This window comes from Chiloscyllium plagiosum, chromosome 6, assembly GCF_004010195.1.
Source record: "Chiloscyllium plagiosum isolate BGI_BamShark_2017 chromosome 6, ASM401019v2, whole genome shotgun sequence".
NCBI lineage: Eukaryota > Metazoa > Chordata > Chondrichthyes > Orectolobiformes > Hemiscylliidae > Chiloscyllium > Chiloscyllium plagiosum.
This window is the reverse complement of record NC_057715.1, coordinates 25,757,078-25,783,229: the sequence shown is the minus strand read 5'-3', so window position 1 is coordinate 25,783,229 and position 26,152 is coordinate 25,757,078. Positions and strand designations below refer to the sequence as shown.

At 38.1% G+C, this 26,152-nt stretch overlaps 1 protein-coding gene across 1 annotated transcript in view; it reads right to left on the bottom strand.

Moving 5' to 3' along the window:
* The window catches only part of pibf1 (progesterone immunomodulatory binding factor 1), a 135,321-nt gene extending 109,169 nt beyond the window's left edge, over nucleotides 1-26,152 (bottom strand). The window contains exons 1-9 of the mRNA XM_043691368.1: nucleotides 26,034-26,152; nucleotides 21,624-21,921; nucleotides 18,745-18,845; nucleotides 16,797-16,995; nucleotides 13,332-13,451; nucleotides 9,217-9,350; nucleotides 8,095-8,203; nucleotides 5,461-5,642; nucleotides 3,232-3,357 (exon numbers count right to left, since the gene is read on the bottom strand). Coding sequence (XP_043547303.1) covers nucleotides 3,232-3,357; nucleotides 5,461-5,642; nucleotides 8,095-8,203; nucleotides 9,217-9,350; nucleotides 13,332-13,451; nucleotides 16,797-16,995; nucleotides 18,745-18,845; nucleotides 21,624-21,872 — 1,220 coding nt within the window. The 5' untranslated portion in view covers nucleotides 21,873-21,921; nucleotides 26,034-26,152. The remainder of the gene's footprint in view (nucleotides 1-3,231; nucleotides 3,358-5,460; nucleotides 5,643-8,094; nucleotides 8,204-9,216; nucleotides 9,351-13,331; nucleotides 13,452-16,796; nucleotides 16,996-18,744; nucleotides 18,846-21,623; nucleotides 21,922-26,033) is intronic.

Sequence of the window (26,152 nt, the reverse complement as noted above, 5' to 3'; positions counted from 1 at the left end):
TGCCACAGCAGATGGTGGAATTTAAATTCAATAAAAAAGGTGGAGTTAAGATCTAATAACATTCATGAATCCACTGTCAATTGTCAGAACAACCTATTTGGTTCACTAATGTCCTTTATGGAAGGAAAATGCCATCCTTACCTGGTTTGGCCTACATGTCACTCCAGACCCACAACAATAGGGTTGACTCTTTACAATTAAGGATGGGCAATAAATATTGGCCAAGTCAGTGATGCCCTCATCCCGTGAATGATTAAAATAAATTCCATCAAAACAATCAATGATTCAACACGAAGTGTATGACAGAGTTGTAAAGACAAATAAATTGCTTTGGTACATAAACTGATTGTTGAATCATAAATCCAAGGAGTGTGCTTATACTCAATAAAGCATTCTAGAGAACAAATGCCAATTGTTGTATATAAGATGTATATGCAAGATGTAGCAGCATATCGTCATAGAGTCCTATAGAACGGAGACAGGCCCATCGGCCCAAAATGGTCCACGCCAACCAAAATGTCCATCCACACTAACCCCATTTCCCTGCACTTGGCCCATATTATTCTAAACCTATATACAGATAAATTGATTCAGAGAAAACAACCATTTTTATGCAAGTTTTTTTGTGTATGTGTATGAAGAAAGTCAAGAAAATAAATCAGTTCTTTTAAAAAAAAATGTGATTACAGCATATCTTAATATGATGTAAATAAGCAAAGTCGATAATATCAGGACAGAAAGTAACCTTACACTAAGCATGTAGTGAGCAAAGAAATTAATGAATTGCATAGATCAGACTGCCACCTAGAGCAGACAGACAGACTTGAAACGCAAGTGCTGACATTATTAGTGGGCTTCTGAGCTGCAACTAATAGGTAGCGAAGGTCTAATACAGCATTGAATGCTGTACAGGGGATTGATGACATGTGAAAACAGGACAAGCATGTTTAGTGAGGTACACAGTGTGAAACAAAGTGTAATCTATAATATTTAATTTTGCAAAAATGAGGTAACAAGGAAGAGCTATGGGATTGAGTAACAAAAGTGACAAAGAAAATATTTTACTTCACTTTGTAAAGAATTGCAAACTAAAAGAGTAAGAGCCCACAATTTTAAAGGTAAATTTTCAGATCCAGCAAGTTGTTGGCAGTAATTAAGCATCACATGGTCCAGAAAATAACTTATGCTTGAATGTGCAAGCCTGGACTTTTGCTGGTTTGCTTCAACTGGTATCTATTGGTTGGAAACTGCAAGTTTACTTGAATGCTAAGACTGTTGGCAAAATATTAATACAGCACAGCTTTGGGAGAAGGGGGAAAATTAGACGTACCTCCTGATTTCAGTGATTAACTCAGCAAGTAGCTCAACAGCTCTCAATCTATCAGTTCTCTAATGAGATAGGAATCAATTCCCTCCAGGGGAACCATTGTCTAAGAGTTTTTGTTTGAGCTTGGAAGTGTTTATCAAATTGCAAAATATCTTGTGATATCTTCTTGAGACAATTACAGTCTGGTCCAAATATAAATCCTTCAGGGAGTCATATGACTTCTAGAAGCCACTTTCTAAGATTTCATGTGCTCATTTTCAAGATAGATTCTGTTATGACATAGATCATCTTGATAATGCAGAACCTTAATATTTCTGGAAAAAAATACATTTGAGTTAAAGCTTCTGCTCTTGAATTCATCAACACAATTTGCAAGGAATATTTAAGGGAAAAGCCAATATTTATACAAGAAAGGAGAATGTTGATTGGTTGGCAAGTGGACTTGGATTGGTAGAGTTATTACCATGAAGATGCACCTGATGATAATTAACTGCTAAGCTTTCTTTAAATTTTGGACTCTGATTAGTCAAGGCATTCACCCAAGTAATGAACCAGTGACATAATATTTTATCTAAACATCTGTGACACTATTAAAGGGTTTAAGTAAACAGGTGAGAATTTTAAATTGGAAGCAATGTTAAATCAGGAAACACTACACAACAGCAACGATTGGTTGATAGATGAAAAACAAAGACTTTCATTTTTCCCTGAAGGACAGAATGTCAAGCAGGTGACAAAGACCTGGTTGAGAGCCTCAGTGGCATGCTACGGTGCAGCAGAAGTGGGAAGTGTTTGGCAACTGGGGCCAGTTGCCTGGTTAAGATTTTGATGGCAATCCCCACATTCCTTGTGCTTGATTTTGGATTTATATGTGTGGGCCAAAGGGCTTGTTCCTGTGCTGTACTGTTTTAAAGGCCCTCCCATGTTATACAGGCAGAAGTAAATGATGTTCTTGACAGACTGGTTTATGGTTAGAATTTCACGTTGGGGTTAAAAACAAGAACAAGACTTAACATACTTTCGTCTCAAACAGCTATGGAAAAGTTGGAGTTAGTGGATACAGAATGAAGTTTGTGGCAGGGCCCATTATGGTTCAAACAAATCTAGTACAAATACGTACAAAGTTTTGGCAAAGAATTTACAGCTACATGGGCCAATGAGACACCATAGAACATGTCATTGCAGAAGAACAATGTCAAATTTGTTTTGTCCTCATGCAATGTCCATATACAGAGGAACCTATATTATCCAGCATTTGATTAACCGAATTTCGGATTATCCGAACAAGACTACAAGGTCCGGATGCTTGGCTAACTATATTATCCGGCATTGAATTAACCGAACAAAATACTTCCTGGCCATGTCCTTCGGATAATTTAGGTTCCTCTGTACATGCTTCTCGTTGAAGTTTACGCCGGACAAGAATCAAAAAAGGGAAGATTTTTATTCAGCAAGTATTATATCTCTTCTAATGTTGCACAGAAGTTAACCCAGCTAAGTTTCTTGGTCTGCACTGTCTTTATGCACTGGATACGTTTTTGAACGATTTGCTAAGTTTGTCGACACACTTCCAACTGTCTTATTTCCATATCCACAACACACCTCCCCAGCAACTTCAGGAGGGAAATAGGGTTCAAGTACTGCATAAATAATTCTGAATGTTAGTCCTTTGATTGATGCCTTCCCAGAATTCATGCGGAGACCAATGCCTTGAAAGTGCTTTAAATACACTAGCAGTTCCCCATAGCGAATGTTAAGTCAGAGAAGATAACCACTCTCTCCCCCCCTTCTCCGTTGTCTCTGATTTGCTGTTTCACTTGGTGTCTTTCTGAACCTTTGCAGTTTAGGAGTAGAAACTCCAGTTCACTTAGTGGCTCTTTTACAGACTATAGATAATGCTTTACCTGTTTTCCCTCTCATACATTTCTTTGGAGCCACTTCGAAGATGTTCAATTTCCAGGTCTGTTTTCACTCGGATCTGCTCCAATTCACGACGAAGCTTATCCTCATATTCATTTTTGTAGTGGTCCCTTTGTAAAAAGGTACGTTATAATATTTATTTTCATCCAGGTAATATGGTGAATTCTACAGATCTATAAAATAATTAAAACGCTCAAACAAAGCAGGGTAAGTAATATTAATGTAAATTCAGTACAGTTTTTATTACTGTTTAATATTTGTTTTAAGTTTTTTCATTACATCAAACTTTTCATCCAATGAAAAAGAACTATAGACAAATTATAAAAATGCCATCTACATTCAGCCATTACTATTTCCAATCTATTTTCCTAAGTAAATATTTTATTGAAACATGATCACAAAGTAATAAGAATTACTCCTATTTTAGTTTTAAACTGATATTAAATTAAGGACAACCCAGAAGGCACTAAGTTCTATTAAGATGTAAAAAGTACACATCCTACAACCAGACGGGCTTGTCCTTCCAGCTTATAATCTTTGCTGTGCATGATAAACAAATCATTAATATTTACAATTATCTGAATTTATAGAACACATAGTAAAATGTCCAAAGGTATTTCTCAGGAACATAATCAGATAAAAAAAAAACTGACATTCACTCAATGATGAAACATGAGGATAGGTGGCCAAAAGTTTGGTCAAAATGATAGGTTTTAAGAAGCAACCTAATGGAGCAAGAGGGAGATATTTCCAAATAGTATACTGGTATTCATTCTGGCTGATTATTCAGGCCTAGATTGGTTGGCAGCTGTACTACTGACTGTCAAATGATTGGCAATAGGGTTAAAGACTGTTACAGAGATAGGCAGATACAAGGTGATAATTTTACAATCTTTAGCTAATGCAAGTTTATGAATAATGAGGCTGGTGAACGAATAGACCTTGGTACCGGATAGGATACAGGTAGCAGAATTCTGAATGAATTTGAGCTATGAAGGATGAAGGAAGTCAGCCAAGATTGCAGTTGAATAATTAAGTCTCAGAGTGACAAATGTATAGATCCATAGCAGATGGAACATAAGAGTTCTGAAGGTATACCAGACTCAAATCATTAACACTTTTTCTCTCTCCGCAGATGCATCCAGAGCTGCCGAGTTTTTCGAGCATTTCCTAGATGTTGCAGATTTCCAGCATCTGCAGTATTTGCAATATATTAAGGCAGGGGCATTGATGGGTGATATTATAGAAGTGGAAGTATGTAGTTTTGGTGATGATGAGGCAATGGGCTTGGAAGCTCAGCTCAAGTCAAATAAGACACTGAGTTTGCTAACTGTCTGAGACTATGGAGAAAGGTTTGGACTGGAGTTGGGCCGAGCACATAGTTTTCCAATGATTAACTGAAGGAACTTTCTTCTTATTAAAGCCTGGCTGTCATACAAGCTAACTGGGAGTTGGAAGAAATGATTAGATAAGCGTAAACATTATTCATTCATTCATCATGACTTTGAGCTTTTGCAAAATGATATAATTTTGCTTTGTTGTGAAAACAATCGTATAATCTGTTTTCTTTGTTACATATCTTGGTGTGGTAGTTTTGTGCAAACTGTACACACTAATTTTCAAACTTCCGTACATATGAAAGAACATGCATTTTCTCAACTTAAAAGGATGCAATACAGCAGACTTGAGATTGATTTGTCATGGGTTTAATAATAATTTTCATTTGTGTTGCTAGTAATCTAACATCAGCAAATTTACTGAAGTGGTTTAGATATTTGTTTAAATTCATAAACTTGGGTTTTGAAGACTTCATCAAGTGAAAAATTAAGTGAAACACCGATTAGGTCTGTGATGAAGGTGCAAAACATGTAGCAACTCTACGTACAGCTTTTGAAACATAAAACATAGAAAATTGGAGAAGCAGGCTATTTAACCCTTCAAACATTCATTATGATCTTGGCTGATCATCTAACTCAATTGTCTATTCCCACTCTTTCCCATAACCAATCAGATCACGGGCACAATGACCATAATTCAAGGGATGACTGTGCTGAATTGCATTAGACAAGGGAAGGGGATGCTGTGCATCTGGGACCTGCTATCCCGAGTCACTGAAACCATTTTAAACCATGGGATTGTCATATTAATAAACTGAAAAGAAAAACAAGTTTTATTTTGACATGAAAATCTGAATCTTAGACAGGTAGACATACCTTGAAATCACATATTTTTCATACATTTCTTCCCTAGCTCGCTTTGCCTCCTCAAGATGAGTTTGAAGGCGTTCTATACGGTCTTCTTCATGGGCACAGCGAACATTCAGTTCCATGTTTTGACGATTCAAATATTCTTTATCCTTTTGCAACAAACTAACAGATTGCTGCAATGCTGCCACCTGTGTGGAATACAAGAAACACCTTTGATCAGACAGTATTAAATTACCATGTACTTGTCAATGATTTAACAGTTATCAGTGGACAAGTAAATTGTAAGATAGTGTACATTTTCTGAGTATTTATAAAGTTGTTACTAATTAGAACTCTACATATATTGTGACTTCTATAAACACAAATGTCTACACGAAATATTGGTTACAGGTAACTTATTAAAATTTGCAAAAAAGGTGTTGCATTTCTTAATCTTATTCAAGTTTTTCTGCAGATCAGCATAGAACATAAAATCCATAAAATGTCTTTCTCAGCTTTTATGTGAAGTGGTGTTGTACGCAGAATTCCTAGTGTGGAAGCAGGCCTTTTGGCCCATTGAGTCCACACTGACTCTCCAAAGAGCATCCCACTCAGACCCACCCCCTTACCCTATACCGGCATTTTCCATGGTTAATCCACCCAGTCTGCACATCCCTGGATACCTTGGGCAATTTAGCATGGCCAATCCATCTAACCTGCACATCTTTGGAGTGTGGGAGGAAACCAGACAACTGGAGAAAACCCAAACACACAGAGGGAGAATGTGCAAACTCCACACGCTGGAGGCTGGAATCAAACCTGGGTCCCTGGCGCTATGAAGTAGCAGTGCTAACCAATCAGCCACGCTGCCATCCATATGTGATGAGTTTTTGGTTTGCAGTGATCACACGTTAAGTTCTTTTTTTTCTCAATTGACAAAATTGCATCATTTCCATGTAGCCATTTTACACTGTACTGCAAATCAAACCTAAAGGTAATTTTCAAATTATATCAGATGATCTCTTCCAGTTCATAAATATTCTGGTGAATGCTCCACTGGCAATGTTGGTATGTGTGAAATTCCAGAAATGCTGACATTTACTTTAGACAAAGCATGCATGAAATAGATAACTTTGCTAAACTTGTTTAACAAGCTATTATCCTCATGAGTTCCTCCCTCTCTAAAAGCTTTCAATCTCAGATATTTATCCACAATTTGTTTGCTCCACCTTTGTCAGTAATTTGCTAGCATTTAGTTAAGTAGTAAATACTTCAGCTATTTTTCTTTTCACATTTTCTCTATCCCCATTAATGGATTGTAGATTTTTATGAAGTTATTATTGGTGTACCATGGCAAAAGAGATCTTTCCACCATCAAGTGTGATTTGAGAAGTTGGTCATTTGCCATGATCTGGAATGAGCTAGCTGAATCACAATGTTGCAGGTCAGCAAAGTGCTTTGTGAGAATTTTCTGACAAAACTTTATAGATCCAAGATTCCTTCATCAAGAGGGAAATTAAAATCAATTCAATGTTAACCTTTGAATGCAAATAAAAACAATCTTTTTTTTACTTTTAATATACCACTTGCAAATGATAGTTACTTAAGAATATTTGACTTAGTTTTCATAATACACACTCCAGAAACAGAGTGAAAATTACATTTATTATGGCAGCTTGTTCACAGAGTACTCCTAATTTTTTAACCATTGCCATTATTGTAATGCATTTCAAGTGCTGTTCTCCCACAGCAGCAGAGTGAAAACTGAAATGTTCATGATCAATCTATCATAGGTAAAGAATTTAATTTTTGCAGCTGGAAATACTCAAAACCCAAAATGCAGGTGAACTTTCCAACTCAAATCGGGCTTTAGACACAAAACAAAAAGGCCAATGGGAAAAACAACTTCCAGGGATAATTTTGATTTGTCAATTTTCTAATAAGTATATCAATATCTTCTGAATTGTGTCACTGTGTTCTTTTTAGCTGAATGTACAGCTTGGTGGGAATGATGAAAATGTTGGCTGAAAACATTTTGATGTATGTACCACAATGATTTGAAAGCAGTGTGAAAGTTACAATTCTGGATAGTTTTCTGATGCTTGCTGCCTTATAAAATTATTTTTAGAAAAGAAAATTGATTGGTTTCTAGCTGGTACTCATTCATTATGGGGTTTTGTTGGGGCTTCTAGTACATTTAGACATAATAAATTTGATACTTAATTTATAACAGAAAAATTGTTATTTGAACAAATTAGAAATATGACTTAAAGCACTTCTTTGAACCTGCTGGCCTATGAATAAAATGTTAAGCAGGACACTGAGAGAAACTCTGAATAGCTCTGTGGAACCTTTAACATCCCGAGCATCAGTCTACATCTCACCCAAAAGATAACATTTCAGAAAGTGCAGCATTCCTTCAACACTGCATGAAAATGTCAGCTTTGGTTTTGTGCTCAGGTCTCTGGAACAGTCTTTGATTACAAGACATTCTGACTCACAGGATAGATCGCTACCAGTAAAGTCAATGCTGACACACAAGTGTCGCACTGTTAGATTTTCTGACAATTCATGAGCTGAGAAATAAAAAGAATCAGCAAACAATAAGAGTTAGAAGAAATATTAACTCTAAGGTTAATAATGACATATCAATTGCCATACCTCTTTGATCAAGTCGTTTCTCTCCTTGGTTTGTGTCTTATGCGAGACTTCAAGTAATTCTAGTTTTTTCCTGAGTTCTGATGCCTCCCGATCCAGAGCATCTCTCTCACTGAAACGAATCACATGGAATATGACCAGACACACAATAATTAAAATGTGTAAAGTTAAAATGAACTCTTACACATTTCTCACCCCTAAATATTGCCAGATAGCAAACAATGTTGGCTAAATATCGTGAAACTTATCACAGCCTTTTTTGCGTCTCAATAGCTATAGTATATTAGAAGCATCGCCAAAACTGTAGCTGTAAACATCTAGTCCCATTAACCTTACTTCCTGTGTAGCAAGTTGAATCTTGTTTTTCTGTCAATATTCAAAACAGCAAAAGTTCTATATTAACATTTTCAACTTCAAACTCGGCTTGTCTAAAGCTTGCACTGGTATGAACGAGCTTTGATTTCAGAAAGGCACTAATATCCAACTAACTTTTCATTCCTGTTCTATTCTGATTCAATATAACCAAAGTTGATGCTTAAACTACTTGTCAACTAATCACCTGCAAGATGTACACAAACAGAAGAATAAGGTAACTCATGGGAATAACTATCTTGGTTTAATGACTCGTAAAATATTAGAAGTCCTCTGTATTTCAACTCTTCAGCAAATCCTCTAATGCATCACAGCCAATAAACATAGGGTTTACAGTTCAGTCCTCCAAACAAGGATGGCTAGTGCACAAATGTCAATATAACTCGAGAGCTAGGAGCCGGCCTTAAACTTGCATGAAACGAGGAGGTATGATAACGTTATATGACTTGTTTTAATGCCACATAGAATGCAGCTCCAATCTGGTGACAAACCAAGTTGCCAAACAAGATGCAAGGAGACCCACTGTCTGCTCCTGCTCAGGCTTTAAAGATATTCAAAAATAACCATGAGCGTAGATCTCTCTCAGTGAAGTAAAGTGCAATTTATCTCAGAGTAGTTGGTACAGTATAGAATTCTGTGGTTGTGACTTTTCTCTCCTTCAGGTTTTTGACCGATAGTTAAATTTGTTTGCAAAATAAATTCACAATTGCCAGAAAACAAGTACCAATAAGAAACACAATGAGTCGCACTTACTGCTTCACCCGGTCATAATTCTCTCTTTTATAGTCAGCCTGTTGAATAAGTTGCTTAGTGTCTGCTAGCTCCAATGTAAGGCGCTGACAACGGATTTCAAGATCAGAGCGAGTTCTCCTTTCAGACTCATACCTCTAAAAATTTCAAACAGTGAAAACTTTAAGTCTTGAATAAATGCCAGAAACATTTAGCATGTCACCACAAATTCAAACTGCAGAATCTCCTTGGATATTTGGCCAATCTTGCACAGAAAAGATTTTAAGACTTGTAAGTTGGATTTTTAAAATCAAAGTGCATTCAGCAACTGTACAAAAGGGCTGAGATGGTTAAAATGCAAAGTTTTCAAACTCATTAACACTCATTATTGTTTAGTCTCCCTCATTAATAAACAACTCCCAGCCACTAGGTCAGTTGGTAGAATGTGTCAGACACAGGTCCCTCCACTTGTGATCATGGAAGTAAAAGCAGAGGCTAAAAATACACAGATGCTTGGACCCAATAGACTTCAGGCTCAGAATTCAGTCAATTCTTTATTTAAATCGAGATGTGTCACTGATAGGGAAATAGTGTTTTTATTATTTTGTACTATCACATGTTGACTGCGTATATGGATCAAGTGAGCTTGATTGTAACTATCTATATTTTACAAAAGAAAGCTCCTTTACACCATAAGCTCCAAAATTGGCCTGAACTTGCCAGGTGTTTTTCTCCTGTTATTCCCTCCACCTTGACATTATGCTATTACATAGATAGACAATGGTTATTGCTAATTGTACCCCTTAATATAAGTCACTCAAACTGTTTAGAAGAGCAATAGATGTCACTCTGTTGGGAGAGTTTCTAAAGACTTAAAACATATTTCTTTAGAAATTACAGTTGTATTTATCAGCTCCAGAGGTTAAAACAAAAACTTAGCAGTTGTAGTGTGTAGTCAGGCTTGGGTAAAATATTTTTCAGCTTACTTTTGTATAATGTAACCAGAAAAACAAACAAACGTAACTGACAAAGTTTCAGAGAACTGTTCAGTTTCACAATATTTAGCAGATAAAACTTTTGAAAACTGAAAGCATCCACATAAAACTCTGTTTCTTTTGAAACTGGTGCTACGAAAGACCAGAGCAAATTAATGTTTACCACATTACATGGAGATATCGACATTTGCCAGCATTGTTTTGTTATCTGCCATTAAAAATGATGCCACCGTTCACCTCTCTGTTCAACATCACCTTTTACAGTGGTGCTGCATACTTCCTGCAGACTACCCTATCTTCACTGTGAATTCAGTTGGATAGCAAATTAAGTTAAAACATTTCCTTAAATAAAGCTAATACACCATACAGCTTTTCCACACCTAATGCTCATGAATAGGGCATCTTTGGCAGAATCTGAAGAGCAAAGTCTCAGTCTGTAGGGGATATGATTAGAAGTAATACTGAGGAAGATAGCAATGATCTGGTCAGATGAGCAGTGGCAAAGTGGGAGATAATGTATTTGAAGAGGCTAACAAGGAAAGAGGTTACACAATGAATGGTAAGACTCTGGAAAGTTCTCAAGTTCAGAGGGATTTTCAAATGCATAGCCACAGATTCTGAAAGAATCGGATGTTGCCTGACCCTCTGTGCTTTTCCAGCGCCACACTCTCGACTATTTGCCTTTATTGGACAAGGTATCAAATACAAGAGTAAGGAGCATATACTGGAATGGCAAAATAACATTGGTTAGACGACAAATAAAACAAGACCTCCTGTTTTAGTCAACATATTACAGGAAAGGTGTGATTGCGAAAGAGAGGATGCAGAGGAGCTTTATCAGGATGCTGCCTAGGGTGAAGGGTCTGGGCTATTAGGAACAGATTCTGGATCAGCTGAGGTTGTTTTCTTTGGAGCAGGTTGAGAGTGGACCTGTTAGAAGTGTCTAAAATTTTGAGTGGCACTGATATGGATAGGAAGGTTCTTTTTCCAATAGATGAGGGGTCAATGATGGAGGACTGAGATTTAAGGTGAGATAGAAGGCGAAGACAAGAATTGAAGAGAAATCGTTTTTAACTTGAGGGTGGTGGAAGTCTAGATCTCACTGTGTGATACAATGACTTAGTCATAAACTCTTGTAGCATTTAACGTGACAAATGCATGTAAGGTTGAAGTCACTGTACCTATTACAAGGAATGATTGCATCACGTAATATTTATAATTTTCTTTGGAAGAATAAGTATCAAAGGTTTTTTTTCCTATTATGACAACGAACTAAACTGAGACCTAAAATTTATTATTTGCAATATATCATGTAAAATGCAACCATGCAGTTCTTGCAGCAAGATGAATCCCTATTAGTCAGGAGTCCTTTTTTCTTATTTCATTTTTGGGGTGTGAACATTTGGAGCTCATCCCTGATTACATCAATCAATAACCCAAGTGGCTTGCTCGGCCAACGTCAGAGGGTAGTTAAGAGTCAAGCAGACTGCTGCGAGGCTGGATTCTCATGCAGGCCAGAATGGCCAAGGACCAATACACTTCTTTCCCTGAAGCATCTCATTCAAGCAGACAGGATTTTATCACAATCCAGTGTTTCAGGATTATTATTAAATGAGACTAACACTTTTATTCCAGATATATTAATTAATTACATTAGATTTCCCAAGCTGCCATGAAAAAATTTGAACTCCTGATTCCACAAAATTCTCCCAGTCCCTGGATCACAAGTAGAATAACATGATCACGGCATCGGTAAGAATGATGGGATTTTTTTTGTGTGGTGGGGGTCGCAAGGACAGGGATAGTTAGGCATTGATTGGCGTAGAGGTTATTGAGAGCTTGAGGGAATGGGCTCAGGAGCACAGGTTGACATGAAAGTTATGTGGAAACATGGGGTTGGTACAGTGGTTCAGTTGGACAGGGAGGGTATGAGGGTGCTTTGGGTGTGTCATGGCATCACCAGGTATGAGGTGTCATGGAGGTAAGGTTGAGACACTGCATTCGTTAGCATGTATGGTGCATGGAGTGTGTGTGACAGGGAGATATGTGAGATTGCCATGGTTGTTCTTCGTTTCGTTTAGTCTTTTACTAATCTTCCACATACCGCCTGTGCACAGAGGCAGGCCTTGTACTCTGCTGCACTTGCAGCTTCTGCTCTTGTTCCAGGACTGCATGGTATAGCTTCCAAGGAAACCCAACACAGTGAAATAAAATTCTGAACTCCCAGGCTGGCTCTGTGGAAGCAGGAAATGTCCCATCACAGTGCTCTCAATCTGGCAGTGGATGACTTATTATTGTGCTTCAGATCCAATTGAAATCTTCATTTACAAGTTGCATTATCAATTGACTAACAGTGCCAAGTGCTTTCAACTTTACAGAGATATTAACCTTGTTGACTATAAATGTCCTGTCAACAAGGAAAGGGTGTCAAAACTGTTTTGCACTACCAATTCAAGGAGGCAACATGGTTGCAAAATGCAAATTAAAACAAGCAATATTAACAGCAACTAAGGCAAGCAGTGTGTTACTCAACTGAAAAAATCTTTTCATAGATATAATCTGATGTTGTTCTGTATGAAGCTAATAAATATCAGACACAAACACTTCCCGCAGTGACAGTTGAATTACTGCACCATTAGGACGACCACTTCTTTATAAGCCATCCATTTACACCAGCAACTAGATCCCTTCAATCCTTCAGAAAAAATTACTAGGAAATAAACTCTATTCCAGGAACACGTAGGAGAGATTACAGTCAGTGGATTGGCAGTCAGAGAGCAAAACCAAACCACATACATTCGGTAGAGAAAAGAAAGGTGCTATAGAACAAATTATACCTTGGAAAGACCAGAAAAATGTGAGAAGCTTCTTTCAAACTATAAGTGTAATACCAAACAATTTTACACATTTTCAAAAGGTTGCTCAATTATACAGATGTGAATGTAGAAATAATGTTATTAAGTAGTTGACATCAACAGCACAAATCTTTAAAAAAACGGTTGCCTGTGCAACACTATCAAATAAATTTGCACAGATATGACTACACAGATAGTACGTAATTATAAACATGAGGATGCTAAAAATGTCAACTAAACTTAAAACAACATATTCATTTTAATATTTAAAAAAATGAAAATTACCAACCTCAATCATACTGTTCAACTGATTTTTCTGGCTACTGTTCTCTTCCAAAAGACTGGTTTTCTTTTGTCGTAGTTGCTCAATCTCTTCTTTCAAAGGTTGCATGACTTCATAAAATCGTACCTAACAATAAAGAAGGAAGATAAGATGGAGAATTGACTAAATGAATTTATAAAACCATGTTTTCTTTTCCCTTCTATCAGGCTTCAAGAACATAAAACAAATGCAAATTTGGCTTGTTTGAGCCAGAATATAAACAAAAGCAGTTTATAACACTACACTTAATTTATGGAAATAAATATCAGTTAACAAATAATTGCAATTCAAAATTAATCAAATCAAAAGTGTGAAAGGATGCTGTTTTACATTACATAAAGTTCAATGTCATGTTGCACAGTCAAAAATCAAAACCTCAGAGGCTCAGTCTGATATTGAATTACTAGACAAACTTTCATTTCCTCCCTTCACAATAGCAGAGTCTTCAGAAAATAACAATTATATTACAGTAGGATATCATAAACTGCTGTGTTTTGATGTCATTTCAATAACCGCAGTTTAATTTAAGTTGTATCGATTTATCATTTTTAATGACATTTTTAGTATAACTTCTGTTAGATCTGTATAAAACAAAGTATCTGGAAGCATAACTAACCACATGACATGCTCACAAAGTAGCTCTAATATCAGCACAAGATACATTTAACAACAACTACTTGTACTTGCATGGCTCAATTAACGGATCAAAAAAAATCTAAACTATACAGTCAGAAAGCTATTTGGAGGATCAACTGAAAAGAGGATCTAAGATTTTCAAAAGGCCAGAGTTGGAGAGATAGAATTGCGAAAGGGTGAAGAAGGTCACAGAGATAGGTAGGGGTGAGGCTGTTAAGACAATTGAACAAAATAACATGTCAAACATAAGGCATTTTGGACAGTGAGCCAACAATTCTGAATGAGCAGTGCTAGATGCTAGATTGGATCTGAGCTACAATCTATTAGATAAATTGCCTGGAGTTGGCAGATGTTTGATTTAAGAAGTAAGAGAAATTGGTCATATTAGGGAGGTGCAAGCTTAATTATTTTTATGATGGAAAAGATAGGGAGTCAGAAGTTCCTTTTGAAATCAGGAAACCGTGAACAATCAGTTCCAAACAGTGGCTAAGGAGTGAATAAAATTCATAGTGAGGGCTCAGCATTATTCAGGTAATTTCTCTTCCTATTGCTGTCTCTGCTTGGCTTTCAGTCTCTTCTTCCTGTCTTTGACTTGCACTGCTCATATTCCCCTCTCTCCATGACAAAGATAAATTCTGTTGCATGCTTCAAATCCATTTCCTCCTTTCTTTCTATTCTTTTCCTTTGCCGACATTTCCTTTTTAGCCTTCATCCACCAGAAATTCTAGATCATCCAATTCCTCTGCCTGCAACTAGTCCCACATAAAGATTGTTCCCCTCACAAGCTCTTTTCCATCAAATCAAAGATTCTTGCTTTCATCCACAAATCTCTTCATGGTTTTGCCCCAATCTAAGACTTAAACATTTTCCAGTCTTACAATCTTCCTGATTTTATGACTCTAATCTAACCTAACTGTCTGCACCCTTCCCCTGCTAACTCTTCCAGATGAAGAGGTTGAAGACATTTGCTGTCAAACTTGTTCCCTAAACACCTCACCTCTAAATTTCCATTTCAGTTTCTAAAACTAACTTTTTAAAATTAATCCTGACATCATCTCTTCACTTTTTGTTTACAATGTCCTAATATGAATTAAGTCCCAACATTACAGAATTTCTGAAATGCCTGTTATTGTAAAATGGATCAGGACACAAATGGTCATTTTTCACAGACTTCATGGCAGTGGAAGAATCAACAAATAAGCAACAAATTCTAGATTGGAGATGGCATACTTATGAAAACTAATATTTGACACAGCTATGAATTAAACTAGAAGAGTAAGATACACAGAGTATACTCTGCAAAATATACTTGAAATTGAGAATATGATTCTCAAATAAGATACCACAGCACCATCAGGTGGGAAAAATTGGTCATAGCAGATCCAAGGCCTCAAATGAAGCAAAGGAAGAGACATATATGCCCAAACCATTCAATTATCACTGGAATTAAAAGGTTTTATTCTGGACAACTTTCAGATGCAGGATCCTGAAAAAATAATTTGGCACAGGAATCCACAAAGATAGCAGTAAAAAGAATTAGTATAAAAGCCACAGCCCCAATTTATGGTATCAGTTTCCAGATTCTCGAAGTGTTTAAAGGTCCCAATGATCGCAAATGTGAATAAGTGAACAAAGACCTGAATGAATGGCTGAGTGGATGAATGTATTGCTAAGTGGGTAAGGTGGCAAGTGGGTGAGGGACTAGGACAGCAGGTGAATATGTTTGCTGGGTAGATGAGGTGATAGGGTAACAGGTGGATAGCGTGAACAATGGCACGTACATGAGGGGTTTGGATGAATGATGATTTGGGTGGCAGATGAATGAAGTGATAGGATGAATTGTGCAAGTGAGCGAGGTCAGGAGGTGGCAATAAGTCAGTTTGGTTGGGTATCCAAGACATTGGGCTTGTCAAGCCAGTTCAACATTTCCTGGATAACTATCCAAATAAATATGTCAGAACTGTCTAAAGCCTCTAACTCAGAGCCAGAGTCTTTTCAAAAGGTCCAGGGAAGCACGAGAATTGCCCACTGGTTCTAACAACAATTTGTTTTGTAATTTTGAAGTCCAATAATCCAGGCACCATATTTTCTGAGTCACAAAGTGAACTACTGACCATCAAAGTACATACATAATTGGATATAATCCAAGATACATTTGAAACCAGTTGCTGTTGGCAGGCTTATTATACCTTTGTGTTCTCTTATGATATTTTTAAACAAAAAATAGGAAGTCTGAAAAAGACTGTTGTGTAATCACTGAAAGAACCATTTAGCCAACTATTCATACTCTTTGACGCAAGGAATGGAGCAATATAGATCAAGGGTAGGCAGAAAGGATTAGGTTAATTTGATGTCATGTTTGGCACATGTTCATGGGCCGAAGGGCCTGTTCCTGGTTGTACAGTTCTGTGTTCTGAAAGAAAATGCTTATTAAGTCCCTTTTTCTGTTCCCTGCATTATCATATATTTGTAACATTCTTTACATTTTTGTATATTATGACATTTAAGTCCATTCCTTCATGTAATCCTTTCCAATGCTTGCATTCATACTGTGTCACCATTTTTAGTACATGTTCATTCTTAACATTCTCCACATTTCCAATTTCATTAGAATCAGTATATTTTTCAAAACCATACTATTTACTTCCCAATCATTAAATGCTCCCGATATAACTTGTTTAAATTCATTCCAGTTCCATGAACAGTGGTTTATAGCATTTACATATTTCCTTCAACAGTACTCTGCAGTCAAAGATTTAAGGTACAGGGAAATCTAGACAGTAAGATTTTACTTACAGATACATATTCTGGAATAGAAAGCTGGTCTTCAGGACCAATTTTCAACTCTGCGTACTGCTCTTCAGTCAGTTCCAGATCACGCAAACTGCGACGAATGTCACCTGCTCGTTCTTGCAGCTGCTGATTTGTCTCTTCAAGTTGTTTCTGTCTCTCTAAAATAGCTTCCATTTCTTGTTTCCGTAGATCTTGACGTCTCCTGTGCCACAAAATAAAAACATTGAAAACAGAATCTTTTTTTTAAACAAAGTGTGCAATTTGTTTTGCTGTGAATATGTCAGAACTCAAATACCCAGACTGTTACACAATGCACAAAAGCACTGTGATTATTAAGATTATCTTTAGATTCCATTTTTACTAATCAAACTGAAATCACTAGAGGATCTCGGTGCAGAGTTAGGCCATTCAATCCATCGTGTCTGCATCATCATTCAACCTTGGCTGGTATGTTTCTCAACTGCATTCTCCTGCCTTCTTCCCATAATCCTTGATTCCCTTATCAATCAAGAACATATCTATCTTTGTTTTAAAGACACTCAATGATTTGGCCTCCACAACTCACTGTGTCAATGAACTCCACAGACTCACTCCCTCTGGCTGAAGAAATTTCTCAACTCAGTTCTAAAGGGTCACCCCTTCACTCCGAGGTTGTGCCCTCAGAACTGGACAATAATGGCAATCTTCTTATTGGTGACAATGAGAGCTGTCATCAATCATTAATGAACTTTCTTACTCACTAATGTCCTCTATAGGGAAGGAAATCTGCTAGCCTGTTCAGTCTGGACTACATGACTCCAAACACACAGCCTGGCAAATCATTCAGTTCAAGCGCAAGTTGGGATAGGCTGCTGGTAGTGGCCACATTTCAAGCGATAAAAAAATTAAAAAGTAGATACATAGTAATGTTTAATTTTGAATATTGCCATCAGACAACTGAATCATTTTATCAGCTTTCTCCCAATAATGGAAGCATCTTCTCCACGTTCACTCTATTCAGGCCACTCAGTATTCTCTAGGATTCAATCCGATCTCCTCTTGTCCTTCTAAACTCCATTAAGTGCAGACCCAAAAACCTGAACCAATCCTCATATGACAAGCTCTCTGTGCCCAAGATCATTCTTGTAAGCCTGCTCTGGACTTCTTCTAATGCTAGTACATCCTTCCTTAGAAACAAAGTCCAAAACTGCTTACAATATTCTAATGCGGTCTGACTACAGCCTTAGTATATCCCTGTTCTTGTATTGTAGCCCTCTTGAAATGGATGCTAACATTGCATTTGCCTTCCAAACTACTAACTGAACCTGCAAATTAACCTTAGAAAATCTGGAACCAGGACTCCCAACTCCCTTTGTGTTTCAGATTTCCAAAGCCTTTCCCAGTTTAGAAAATAGTCGACACCTCTATTTTTCCTACCAAAGTACACAATGTCACACTTTCCCATACTATATTCTATCTGCAATTTCACCAGCTTCCATTATAGGAATTGAACCCCTGTCTCAATAGCACTCTACCTTGGCCTCTGGGTTGCTCCTCCATTAACATTACCAGTATGTCACCATCTCATTCTTAATTGCACACTTCAAGTTCAGCTGCAGCCAGAGCATTGGGGATCAAGTGATTCACCACTTACATTTATTCTGAATAAGTCACTTGTCAAAAAAAACTACATTAACTCCATATTAGAAACATTATTTTCTGCCCTACATGGATCCTCTGACAGGAGTACAGGCTTGGAAAACTGAATACTAGTATGGATCAATCTTGACTATCCGAACGAGACAGGCGGGGAGTATTTTGTTCAGATAACTGATTGTTCGGATAACGTTTTTATGGAACGTTGAGATCTTATTCGGATAATCCGAAATTTAGATAATTGACATTCGGATAACAGTTTGTTCCGTACAGCAGATTTTTAAAACTTCACATTAGATGTGAGTTGAAGGCACACCTTGCGTCGTCCTGTTGAACTTTCAGCTGGTTTTCCAAACGGACCTGCAGCAACTGCTTCTGGTGAAGGGAATCATTTAGCCTTTCCTCCAAATCTTCTATCTGTGCCACAGAGAAACAGCATTAGAAATTGAGAATGATATGATGCTAAACTCAGCAAAACACAATGTTTACTGCAGGCTTTAAAAGATTCAGTCATGTTTACTGCTGTTGAATCAATCTTGGGTCAGACTGCACTTACAGCATTTGGGGCAGCAGAAAAATTCACAAACAGCTTGCAAAATAATCAAAAATGAATCCAAAAAATTTGAAATATAGAAAAAAAGGTTCCTCCTAAACATCTCCAGTCTGAAACTCCACTGGCTACCACTCTCAGACTCATTACTTGCAGTGCTACATCAGTGCTGGAAACACAGGATTGATGCTAGAAAGATGATTGGTGGATTTAAACTTTGCTGTTTATTTGCCTTTTGCAGCAATGCAATGCATCTGCTGTTAGACCCACTCAGGCATCTGTGAATCTTTGCATTTGAGTGGCTGTATTGTGGCAGCAACGTGGAGGTGCTGGTGTTGGACTGGGGTGGACAAAGTTAAATATCACATGCAACACCATGTTATAGTCCAACAGGTTTAAGTGGAAGCATTAGCTTTCAGAACGTTGCTCCTTTGTCAGGAAAGCTACCTGATAAAGGGCTCACGCCAGAAACGTCGGTTCACCTGCTCCTCGGATGCTGCCTGACCTGCTGTGCTGTTCTAACACCTCATTCTCAACTCTGATCACCAGCATCTGCAGTCCTTACATTCTCCTTAGAATAGTTAGGTGTTTATCTTTGACTAAGGCAGATTTCATGGGCCAAAGGTCCTGCTTATGAGCTATAGTCCTCCATGACAGAGAAGAGTCTGTGCAGACCTATTTACAATAATCCCATTTTCTAGCAAGTGGGCACATAGTCCTGAACGTTATCGGATTTCAAATGCAAATCCAGTTACATTTTAAAAGGCTGAGAGGTTTCTGGCCTCTACTACCTCCCCAGACAGTGTATTCTGGTTCTCTTTCACTCTTTCCAGGATTAACAGGAAAGAACTAATCCGTAAAACATGCAGGTACCTGTTGGGCAATCATTGCTTTTTAATTTAAAAGAGGCATATTGAAAGCAGGCAGAGTAATACTGAGAGCACAGGTGCACCTAAAAGAATCCTAGCTACTGGTTCAGAATAATGGAAGTAAATGGAAATAACACATGCAACTAGAACTGGGTGCATAGCCTCAAAACAAGGGAAAGCAGATTTAGGACTGAGTTGAGGAAGAACTTCTTCATCCAAAGGGCCGTGAAACTTGTAGAATTTCCTGCCCAGTGAGGCAGTTGAGGCTACCTCATATAATGTTTTCCAGGTAAAGATAAAGAGATTTTTGAACAGTAAAGGAATTAAGGGTTATAGTAAGCAGGCAGGTAAGTGGGACTGAGTACACGAAAGATCAGCCGTGATCGTATTGATTGGTGGAGCTGGCTCAATGGGCCAGATGGCATTTGCTCCTATTTCTTATGCAAGGCATTCACAAAGGTGAGTGTGTGTGTGGGAACCTTAACCAAAATCTAAAAAGCCGCCTCAAAATTTAAAAGTACGCCTCAAATATGGTGGCTATTCTTTTCTCTCAGCAAAAATTATTTTGACCCCAATACAGGATCGCTGTAATATTTAGTATCAACTATCCCCGTCAAATTAGCCATGTTCAACTGTGTTCCATAGTTGATAAAGTGCCCACCTACTTCATAATGTTGCTTTGGTCCAGTATTAATGCAGCACATCTTTGAAAAGATATGCTATAAAAACCTGAAAATGCGTAAATAATTCTGCTAATACAGAACATCAATGTGGCTGTAAAGGGAGGTGTGTTGCCAAAGCTGTTCTTCTCGCACCCACCAGGATAAATGCAAAAATTTTAAATTTCAAATGATCACATCAACTTGTATCATACCGAAAATGGGTGCTGATCGATTAACAGGTCAGCTCTGATTGGCTGAAGAGAAAACAATGCATATCATCATCACTTCCAGTTGTATTACATGCTCAAGTGATTACCTTAAACTAACAATTTCAGATAATCAGTGATGCTGCAATTAATATCATATTTTCATGCAGATTCAATGACAGCAAAAGTTCAATAGAATGTACAGTCCAGAAAAATCAAGTAACTTTGAGAATGTGTATAAGGTAGAGCAGGTAGGAAAGAGTTATGTTTGGGGTTGTGTGACAAAGGCTCAGCTAGCATGACTGTGACCAGATAACAACTTGCAGTAAACAATGAGGTGCTGGAGGCAAGGTAGTGGTTTAATAAGGTGAAGAACATCCATGCATCCCACAATGCCAGTTAACGAGGTGAGGAACATCTACTGTGTAATGCCAGATGGCTTAATCTTTACTGTTGATGCTTGGTGATCATAATGGTCACCCAATCAATATAGATGTTGCCTTATTTGGATGCTGCTCCCTGTAAGTGATTATATAGTTGCTTAAGAATCTGCTGTTCGAGAGAAGACCGAGAACTCATGTCTTTGTGCACATGGACTCTCTCCAGGGCTCGGAATAAAGATGAAGTATTTCGAGCCATACTGTTTCTCTGAGTGTTCGACTGATACAGAAATGGGATGACAATTTTGGCCAAATATTCACTCACTATGTTTATGGTCTACATGAACCTCCAACCATGCTAAGCTGCCAAACCTTATTAGATATCCTTCTATTCCTTTCTTCGTTCTGCACAAATCTAGGTTCCTCTAAAATGCATTTACAGTATTCATTACAACGACATCAAACATTAGCAATTCGCACATTCCAACTCCTTATACAGTAATTTAAAACATGAGCTAAAGAACTTACTTTTGTGAGGTATTCGACCTTCAGATTGTCAATTATTAGGTTTTTCTGTGACAACTCAATTTTTAGGAGCTGCAAGTTGTGAAGAAGCTCCTTCCGCTCGATTAACTGTTTGGTGACTTTAGTGGAAGCTTCTCTCTCTTCTGATGAAGAAACATCATCTGTAGGCACAGTTGTTTCTAAACTGATGTCCTCTGATTCAAAGGAGCTGGAAACATGGACTTTATCATCTTTACACTTCTTCTGGGACATGGTATTTCCTCTGGAAGATTTGCTTTGACACAAGATGAAGACTCTTGACCTTAAATATTAACAGAAGAAAGTGCATGATAAGTAAGCTTCTCACACTCAGGAATGAGAAATCACTTCCGGACTGAGGCACAGCCGGAGTGAGTGTATATTTCTGGGACTCTAGAGCAGCTTGGGAATTTGGTGCAGAGGGGAAGAGTCTTTTTTTTTGTTGGTTCACGGTTGTGAGGTCTTCTTAATAAGATACACTGAAGCCCAGGATTGGGGGTCCAGCACAAAACAAAGAGTGACATCACAGGGAAATCATACATCCACTGGTTGGTAATAGCTACTAATTTGACTATTATAAATTACTTTCAGATTAAGGCTAAATAGGGGAAATATTTTACAGGTTACAAACTAAAAGACAAATAAGAAATTATTTAAAAAAACAAATTAAGAACTAACTAAAATGGAGATGCAGGTCAAGGTTCTGTGTTGTACCTGCACAATGTGGGAACTGGTGGACTTTATTGTGGTTCATAATGACCACATCTGCAGTAAGTGCTGGCTGCTTAACATACTCCAGCTCAGTATTGATGAGCTGGAGCTCAAGGTTCAAACACTGTGACACATTAGGGAGGAGGAGAGTTTAACAACCACGAATTGAAAGAGTAATCAGGGACAGGAGAATTTGCTTATGATAAATATAAATAGAGGGATCCCGGAGGAAGTGCTGCCGGAGTCTCAGTCCTTGAGTTTGTCTAACTGGATAGAGATTCTTGCACCCTGCATGGATGTGAATGGGCCTGTCAGGAGGATGAGTAAACTGTCCATAGCACCACAGTACAAGAAGCCATTCGGGGGGGGGGGGGGGGGCATGGAGAACAAAGAAATGCAGTTGTTATCAGTGATAACATCATCAATGAAATAGACACTATTCTCTGTGGCCAGGATCTAAAGTCCAGAAGGCTGTCTGCCTGGTGCTGTGATTCAAGATATCTCATCAAAGCTGCACAAGAACTTGGAGTGGGAGAGGAAAGAACCAGTTGTCATGGTCCAAGTTGTACTAATGTAGGTAGAATGATGTTCTGCTAAGGGAGTATGAGCAGCTGGGAGTTAAATTAGACAGCAATACCAAAAAGTAATAATCTACAGATTACTACTTCAGCCATGAGCTAAGTTACACTGGGTCAGCAAGATTAAAGACGTAACCAGTTAGAAATCACACAACACCAGGTTATAGTCCAACAGGTTTAATTGGAAGCACACTAGCTTTCGGAGCACTGCTCCGTCATCAGGTGGTTGCGGAGAACACAGCCTTCTGATGAAGGAACGCCGCAGTCCAGCACCGGCATCTCCAAATCAAAGACGTAACCATGTGACTCAAAGATCAGTGTGGGAGAAATGGGTTTGAATTCATGGGACATGGGCACCAATACTGGGGAAGGTGGGAGCTGTTCCAAGGGTAAATGAGAGAGGAATATAAAAACTGACAATAACAGCTTCTTTAAATACATAAAATGCAAGACAGAGATCAAAGTGAATATAGGTCCATTAGAAAATTAATTTGAGGAGATCCTTACGGAAAGGAAATGGCAGAGGAATTAAACATATTTTGCATCAATCTTTATGGCGGAAGATATTTCAAACATCACATTAATACTGAAGAAAATGGGGAAGGAATAAAGTACATAATCATCACAAAAGAAGCAGTATTTGATAAACTAATGATGCTAAAAACAAATAAAGTACCCTGGCCCTAATGGCTTGCACCCTAGGCTCCTAAAAGAGGTAGGTATAGAGGTAGTGGGTGTATTGGTTGTAATTTTCCAAAAATGCTTGGATTCTGGAGAAGTACCAGAGGATTGAAAAAACTCTAATGTGACAACGTTATTAAAAAAGGGCAGGAGGCCAAAAACAGCAATGATAAACTAATGAGCCTAACATCTATCACTGGAAAAGTGTTGGGATCAATTATTAAGGAAGTAATAGCAGAACATTTGGAAATTCATAATCGAATCAAGCAGAGTCAGCATGGTTTCATGAAAGAGAAATTTTCATTGACTAAACTTCCAGAAGGCATTCAACAAGGTACCTCAGAAACGGTTAATTCATAAGAAATGAAGATAGTATAATGGGATGTATTGAAAATTGGCTCATGAGCAGGAAACAGCAATTGGGGATAAGGGACTTTTTTTCCATTGACAACCTGAGACAAGTGGGGTTCCATAGGGATTAGTGCTGAGACTGCAACTATTAAAACATATGTTAATGACTTAAAGGAAAGAAACAAATGTACTGTACTCAAATTTGATAGAAAGGCAAGTTGCAGGGGGATACAAACAGTTTACAGAAGCATTGACAGGTTAAGTGGACAGAAAATCTGGGCAATTGGAGTATAACGTGGGAAAACATGAAGTTGTTCACTTTGTTATGAAGGTGTAGGTGCGTACTGTACATTTAAAAAAAGAGGAAGCTAGCATGGACTGACTGAAAACACACAGAGTGCTGAACAAGGTAAAAACATAATACTTGGTTGAATCAAATAGCTGGAGTTGCATTGCCATGGAACAAAAATATTCAAATTTAGCCAATCAGTTTAAATTATGCCCCAGATACCAAAATCCAATTGAATGTCAATTTAGTGTTTTGATGACATCAAACCAATTAAAGTATCCAATGTTTTGGGGTATAAAACCAGACATTTTGAACAGTTAGGGGTAGAACTATCAAGCACCAACAAGTATAGACTCTAGCCAAACAGCTTTCTGAAAGGTTCCGGTCCATAAGGAAAGTTGTGTGGCAGAAGACTACAGAACATGACCCAGGAAAACCCAGAAGAAAATCTACAAAGTTGACTGGTTTTGAAACTTGTTTTTTCTTGTAAATTTTAATTGGGCTTTTTTTTTACTGGACCAGTATTGCAGAGTGGGAGGTAAAAGATAGGTTTAAGAGAAAGGAATTGTAAATAGTAGTTTTAATGTTGTCTGTTGGACTGAAAGAATAAAATTGTTAATTTTTACTTTAAATAGTGAAATCTGGGAATAGTTCTTTGCCTCACAACATTTAACAGATTACAGTGAATGAGCTTCTTTGTGTTGGATTTAAATTAGCAGAGGAGTTTACCCTGTGTCATAACAATTCCCAGTGGCTCAGTGGTTAGCACTGCCACCTCACAGCACCAGGATCCCAGGTTCAATTCCACTCTCAGGTGACTGTCTTTGTGGAGTTTGCACACTCTCCCAATGTCTGTGTGGGTTTCCTCCCACAATCCAAAGATATGCAGGCCAAGTGAATTGGCCATGTTAAATTGCCCATAGTGTTAGATGCAGTAGTCGGGGGGGGGGGGGCAGCATGGACTTGTTGGGCCGAAGGGCCTGTTTCCACTCTGTACAGAATCTAATTGTTGAAGGAAGAACAAATGAATAGCATAATGTAAATGGGGAAAAACTGCAGAAAGCTGCAACTCAACAGGGGACACTTGTACATAAAAGTCAGCATATGGGTGCAGAAGAATTTTGGACTTTATTTCAAGGAGGTTAAGACCATAAGACTTAGGAATGGCCTATCGAGTCCACTCTGCCATTTAAACATGGCTGATGGATATTTCAACTCCACTTACCTGCATTTGTTCTTCCTTCAACAATTAGACTAGATTCCGTAGAGAGTGGAAACAGGAGCTGGTGTTGGACTGGGGTGTACAAAGTTAAAAAATCTCAACACCAGGTTATAGTCCAACAGGTTTATTTGGAAGCACTAGCTTTCAGAGCACTGCTCCTTCATCAGGTGGTGGTGGAGTTAAACCTGTTGGACTATAACCTGGTGTTGTGATTTTTAACTTTGAATTAAATTGATCGCAATGTCCCCTAACACAACGATAGACCAGACCCTTCTGCCAATAGCGTGGGATTTCCAACCTGCCATTTTTTGCACTGACAATGACAAATGTATGTAGTCTTTAGTTAAGTTTTAACACAATATTTCCTTCGGTGCAAGTGCACTTGCAGTCAGTTTCCCTTCCAACTGTTGACAAAGAGACTCGTTAACTGTTTTCAACAGAAACAGCGTCTTCAGTTGTTGGGGTGACTGCAACAGGCCCATAGCAACCGGGCCCTCCCCCCGGTCAGCTCCCAAACCTCAATCACTGTTACTGTCCGCTGCCAGCCACCAGCACCCTCTCACCCGGTTCAGTCGCCACCAGAAACGCCAACACACTTCGCTGCAACTTGAAAACACCGCCTTGACCCCAGCGCTTCACCATCACAAGCAGCACGACCCGGAGACAAACCAGCGAGATCGGA